Source organism: Vicia villosa, unplaced genomic scaffold (assembly GCF_029867415.1).
Source record: "Vicia villosa cultivar HV-30 ecotype Madison, WI unplaced genomic scaffold, Vvil1.0 ctg.004348F_1_1, whole genome shotgun sequence".
Lineage (NCBI taxonomy): Eukaryota > Viridiplantae > Streptophyta > Magnoliopsida > Fabales > Fabaceae > Vicia > Vicia villosa.
In genome coordinates, this window is record NW_026706418.1 from 131,917 (window position 1) to 138,982 (window position 7,066).

The 7,066-nt window shown below is 29.8% G+C and overlaps 1 protein-coding gene across 1 annotated transcript; it reads right to left on the minus strand.

Moving 5' to 3' along the window:
• Positions 1-5,018: 5,018 nt before the first annotated feature.
• Positions 5,019-6,659, minus strand: LOC131641988 (beta-glucosidase 24-like). The gene is made up of 2 exons (XM_058912283.1): positions 6,344-6,659; positions 5,019-6,310 (listed from the first exon to the last, which is right to left on the minus strand). The coding sequence occupies exons 1-2, from the start codon at positions 6,657-6,659 to the stop codon at positions 5,019-5,021; spliced, it is 1,608 nt and encodes a 535-aa protein (XP_058768266.1).
• Between the last annotated feature and the right edge of the window lie 407 nt (positions 6,660-7,066).

The window sequence follows — 7,066 nt, forward strand, 5'->3', positions numbered from 1 at the left end:
GCCAATTTGTATACGGTGATTTTCAGTAAACAACCGCTAGTCTTCCAAACTATAATAAATATGATTTGGTTACTTGCAGGATCGACTAGATTGATCCTAGGACATAGTCAAAAAGATTGTTATTTATGATGATTCGAACCATGTTTATGATTTGCCTTGAAAATAAGAATTACTCAATCGAAACAATAAAGGTTAGCAATCACTTGGTTATACATGTAAGTATAACTTCAGCGAAAGGTAAGTCAAGATAAAATATAAGACAAAAAACTGTAAAAGTGCAAGAATCTTAAAGTGCAGAAATGTTAAATACTTCAAAGATAAATAACATGAAAATAAAGAGTGCAGGAATGTAAATGGCAGGAAGTAAACGAAATGCAATAATATCGAACGATACTTGAAAATAAAGGAAAATACACATGTATTAAAATGGTGGTGGTGTCATACGTACATTTCTCAGCGAACTCTTTCTCTTAACACTTGATACTTGAGCAATATGTGAGTGATTTGTACAAAATGAACACACTGAATCCTAACATTAGAACCCTTATTTATACTAGTTTCGACCTTAACGGTCCTACGCTAATCTAATGCCACGTTTCTCATGAGAATCCCCGGAAAGCCATCTGTCTCTGGACAGTTATGCAAACTTCTTCGAATTTCAAATCCTCCCGCCTGAATCCTCCTTCGACGCGTGGCAATATAACTTAACATTAAAATACCACAAAAACACGCTAAGCATCAGTACTTAACATATTTCGTAAAATTTGTCTAAGTCTCGAAGATATACACTCCTACTAGCTTCAGCATTCACTATCTTCGTTATGACTTAAAATTCTTCATCCTCGAAACATGGCCATCAGGAGCCATTTTATCTTCAAAGACGGTCATCAGCAACCATCCTCCTTCGAGTCTTCACCCTTCGAAGGATCATATTTGCAAAACGAAATCTTCAGCTAACACGGAGTCCCTCAAAATCATCCCTAAGCGCCATCAGAAATTGAACCAAATGTTGCTATTCTCTTTGATCAGTGTACGCTTTGAAAACTTTCAATTCAGTTGATTCCATAAGAGCCAATTGATCCCACAAATTATTCATAGCCGAATAAAATTCTTGAATAGTCATATTATTCTGTTTCAGAGCTCTAATGTCACTCTCTAGCTGGTATCATTTTGCAAAATTAGATTGAGCATACAAACGTTTCAAATGATCCCAAACCTCCTTAGCAGTATCATATTTTGCCAGTTGCACACCTATTGACTGAGAAACAAAATTATTGATCCAAGTAAGTATCTTAGAATTACTAACATCTCATGTTTCCAACTCTTTTGCATATTTTGCTTCATCCTTTTTATCTGTAGGTTTAACGGATGTTCCATCAACATACCTCCACATCCTTTTTCCTTTCAAAAAATTTTTCATTACGTAACTCCAATAAGGATAATTTTCTCCATTGAGTTGGACACTGACAGACTGAAGAGAATCATCTTTATCATTACTCATTGTAAATAATTATGAATTAACCAAAACACCACAATTAAAAAAAAGTATCAACTAAAATTGGTCCCAAAAAAACCACTGTCACGTCAAGTCAAATATATCCAAATATATTCTTCTCCAAACTATCAATTACTTTTTTTCTTTTTTTTTATTCAGTCATGCCTTTATGGAAACAAGTACCATAACTAAAGAAACACCATGAATATGACGTCAAGCATATAGGAACAGTGTGAGAAAGCAAATAAACATTATACCAATTACCAAACCACTAGTGAAATTTGTCAAACACCGTAAAGCCAACGATCGTAAGATTTATTCCAAACAGTACCATCAACGCTTCAAATTAATCAACACTGTAAAAAATATGTGGCCACTTTACCGCAGATCTGAAATCAAACCGAGCTCTTTGATACCATGTTAACAATAGTAAACGTATACAAACATAGAGAATAAGAAAGACTTTTTGATTTAGGGTTCCAATAGAATGAACAAAAACTGAAGAGTAAGGGTTACACAAGAGTATAAATACTAAAAGCTAGATAAGACTAAACTACCCTTACAAAGATACAATAAAATAATATAATAATAATAATATTAATAACTAACAAAGACAACATTTTATTGCAGTGTTGTAGAAAACTCAAAGTAACTTGCTCTATTTTATTAATAGTCAAATTCTCTTTTCTTTCTATTATTCGATGTGAGACTTGGATGAATATACTATTTGACCCATCAAGTAAAACCTAGCCTTTCAACTAAAATTAAAACACTAGATTTTCTTTTCTTATACTTACTTGAAAGATCATTATCTTTGAGAGATGAATTAGAAAACTGACCTCCTGATCTTTTACATAGCTTATTTGGGTGCTGCGTTAGTATAGACTTTCTTCTCCAAACATATATATGCTCATAGAAGGTGTTATTAGTGTTAACTCTCCAACAGAACTTGTTTGAACATTCACCTCTTCGATTTTAGTTATTTTCTTACGAGTTTCACTGTCATCATCAATATAGATTACAACATCCTTCTTCTGCATTGTTGTTATTGATGATGATGATGATGAGCCGGTTAGAGGTTAAGTAGGTTAGGGGGAGAATAAGAGTACAAATCACTCATTGTCGAAAGTTAAGCTAACAATTATGCGTTCAGTAGTATTAGTTACTGAACAGATGTTATGTTACACATTTTTTTTTGGAGCGTGTTTTACTTATTTTAGATTAAAATTGTCAATATAAAATGATATATATAATTTTTATGCTACCATTTATTTTCTTCATTTTCTCTCTATATCTCTTTCATTTATAATAGAATATATATTTTTTTATTTTATTAATTGTTTTGTATTCAAATAAATAATATATAAGTGTTGTCATTTTACCATTAATAGCGTGGACACACACATAAATATATATAAATTTATTGAGAGAAAGTATATTAATTAATAAGTGACTGATGTCCGACTCTTCAATCTTGCTGTAATATGTTCTCGTGTAAAAGTGAGTGGCTGAAATTTTAGCAATCAGAGTTTTGAAGAGCCCTAATGCATAAGTGACAAAAGAATAGAATAAAATTTCTCCAGGTATTCCAATGAATTAATTTTGATCACCCTCTAAACTCACTTATGGAATAAGAAAGACCATGCTAAATAAAGGAGCTATAACCATAAACAATTTTGAATTGTTTTCTTCAAACCATACACAAAGTAAAGAACCACAATCTTCAATTGAAATTTTCTTTCAATCCAAAATATAATAGTAATACTAATAATGAAAAGCGACAACAGCCTTCCATAGATTAGAAAATGAATGGTCATTTTCCATTTTCAAAGATTAAGCTCCCACAAATCCATATTCCTCAAAACGGAAGACTCAAGGTCACTAATAAAGCAACTATAAGAATCAAACCTAGCCTTTCAACTAAATCAAAAGACTAAGGGTTTATTTGAAATAGGTTTGTGTTTTACTTTTGAAAACATGTTTTACAAATTTGTTTTAAAAGAGTTTTAAAGAAGACAACAAATAAAAAAAATTCTTTGGTAATGTAACTTTTCAAAATTGTTTTTAAAATGAAAAAATAAAAATTTATTTGGGAAACTAATTTTCAAAAACTGTTTACATTTGATAATTTGAATTTTAAATTTTATTTTATTAATTAATATAAATGAAAAGTATTTTTATTATATTTAATACTCAAATTTTAAATTATATAAAATTAAATGTACAAGTATATAAATATATAATTTAGTCACTAAATAAAATTGAGACAAAAACTTATAATTTTGATAAACTAATATAGAAGTGAAATTTTTTCATCATAGTTAATTGATAAATTATCTATAGTTAAATATACAGTTTAATCAATAAATAAAATATAAATATAAACTTTTTTTAATTAAATGTATAATTTAGTTTAAGTTTAATTATATTTTAGTAATTGTTGAAATATAATCTTGTTATTATTATTACAATATAATGATATATTATAATTATATCTACATGCATTGTAAATAATAAAATTTAATTAGAATTTAAAATTTTTCCAAACAAAAAAGAATTTCAATCGAAAAAGTTAAATTTGAAACATCACATATCAATGTACCATGGAAGCAGAGGAAATGTTGGTGGAAATACTAAACATAGAATTAATCAAATTTTCTTATTTTTTTGCTATTCGATATTTTGGGTGCGGGTTTGGGTAGTGTGAAACCCGCACCCGAAACTCGAAATCACACCCGTTTATATATATATATATATATATATATATATATATATATATATATATATATATATATATATATATATATATATATATAAAATATATATTTATATTTAATATATATTATATATTATATATAATATATTTTATATATATATATATATATATATATATATATATATAATATATATATATTTATATTTAATATATATTATATATTATATATAATATATTTTATATATATATATATATATATATATATATATATATATATATATTATACATATAAATATTTTGTGGAAAGTTGTAGAAAAAATGTATTTTATGTATTTTATTGCGGGTTCGGGTTTGAGTGAAAAAATTTGAACCCAACGGGTGTGGGCGTGGGTGTTATTTTTCCACCCGAATACTCCTTGAGTTTGGGTTCGGGTGACGATTTCAGGTGCGGATTTGGGTAGTGCGAAACCCGCACCAGACCCGACCTGTTGTCATCCCTAATTGAAAATCAAAACTTCATACACTAGTTTTCATTTTTCTATTTTGAGAACAACAATTTTCAAAAATAAGAAAGCCAATTTTTTTTTACTAATTTTAAGTTTTTAAAAAGAGAATATTGTTTTTCAAAAGTCTTTCAAATAGACCCTAAATTTTCATCTCTTATACTTAATTCAATGTTCATCATGCCTAGTTAAATACTTAAATTTTCCAAACAAACAAATTAAATATTCATCATGTTATAAATAATAATTTTTCAAGTGCGATTGTTTTCTCTGTCATCTATTTGTATTGATATGCTTTTTTTTTTTAGTTTAGTCCAATCAAATCACTTGTCAAAAAATTTCTGTACCAATTAGCTGTGTCTGTTGGTATACGCTTGAGACTATCATTAAAATCGACATGATAAAGCCCCCAATTTCTAGAATAACCCGCTTGAAATTCAAATGTATCAAAAGCTGCCCATGCAAAGTAACCACGAACGTTTACACCGGCATCAATGGCTGCTTTGGTCGCGTTAATATGTGCAGCAATGTAAGCAACTCGATGTTCGTCCTTCAAGGGATTTGGGGTTTTGAAAGAAGCTATACCATTTTCAGTGATGTAGATCTTGGGATTTTGGTAATTTTGTTTAAGATAGAGTAAAAAGTCATATAATCCTTCGGGGTAGACAAAGTTCAAACCGTATTGATCCATGTAGCCAAGAGTTTTTCCTTCGATGTTTTTAACTTCTGACATAGCTAAGGCATCAAAATTATCACCAAAAACCTTGGTTCTATTTGATTCATGTCTAGCGAAGTGAGAAGTATAATAATTGATCCCAATAAAGTCAGTGCTTCCATTTAACATTTTTTTATCCTCTTCTGTAAATGTGGGTAGCCTATTCCCTACTAGCTTTCTCATTATTTGTGGATAATCTCCATGGAAAATTGGCTCTAAAACCCATCCCCAATAAAAATCCATTAGTCTTTCAGCAGCAGCCACATCTTCTGGTTTAGAGCTGTAGGGAACATAAATTCCTGACGAAAGAGCGATTCCAATTTCTCCCCCTTGAATTGCTTGAAATTTTGTTTTGTATAAATATGATGTCGTAGCATGGGCAATGAGGAAATTATGAAGTACAATATATGCTTCTGTACATATTCTACCTGTAGTTGGGCATGCTTCAACAGACATATTATCAATATTGTGCATGTATTGAAATATAGCTGTGACCTCTCCCTCGTTGATTGTAGTCCAATGTTTCACCCGATCTCCATATGTTTTGAATAGGAGTTCACTAAAATCCTTGAAATGAGTCACAATGGAGCGATTTAAAAATCCACCGAGTTTTTGTTGGAGAGCTAATGGATAGTCAAAGTGCATGATAGTCACAAAAGGCTCAATACTATTTTTTAGCAACTCATTGATCAAATTGTTGTAGAAGGTGATACCTTCTTGGTTTATACCTCCTTCCAAGGTTCCATTTGGCATTATTCTATTCCAAGAGATCGACATTCTATAGGAGTTTACTCCAAGCTTCTTTAAAAGTTTCACATCCTCCTTATAGCGCTTATAATGTTCAATCTTTTTGGAAAACTTATCGACATCTAAATACACTCCTTTTTTATGTTCAATTATATCATCCCATATACCAAGTCCTCTTCCTCCTTCATGTGATCCTCCTTCAATCTGAAGGGCAGAAGATCCAGCACCAAACAAAAAGCCATTTGGAAACGATCCTCGACTTGGGAAACTTGATGAATTTATGAATTTTAATATACAATCATATGTATTAGTTGTAGCCCATTTTCCATTCTGTGAAGAAAGTGACCGATGAAGTTCATATGTTTTCTCTAAGGGAAATACAACTTGTGCATGAGTGAAAATGTTGGAAATCCAAACAAACGACAATATTGCAAGAATAACTTTAGAAAATCTTAAAGATGACATAATGTATATTATCTGCATCCAAGAGATATTTTTTTGGAGTTTGATAATAAATCACAATTATTCGATTGGAAGAGGAAATCATATTTATAATAAATTTTTACGAGTATGACAACTTGTAAGATGATGATCTCTGTTTTTTTGAAAGCAATTAATATGTTACAGCGGAGATCTATGATTGTATTCTTTTTAGAGTTCTTTGACTCATATGAATACAAATCTTACAATTTTTAGACTTTCCAACTAGATAAGGTTGTCATTAGTGTCATGATCCTCATGATATTTTCATTGTAATAAATTTATTGTAAGACGTAAGTACTAGACCATTACTTTTATTGATATTATATTTTCATCAATAATGACTTTGTACCACGTGCATAAACAATTTTTCACCCTTTAGAACGCATAAAAACACTGCTTTGCAACAT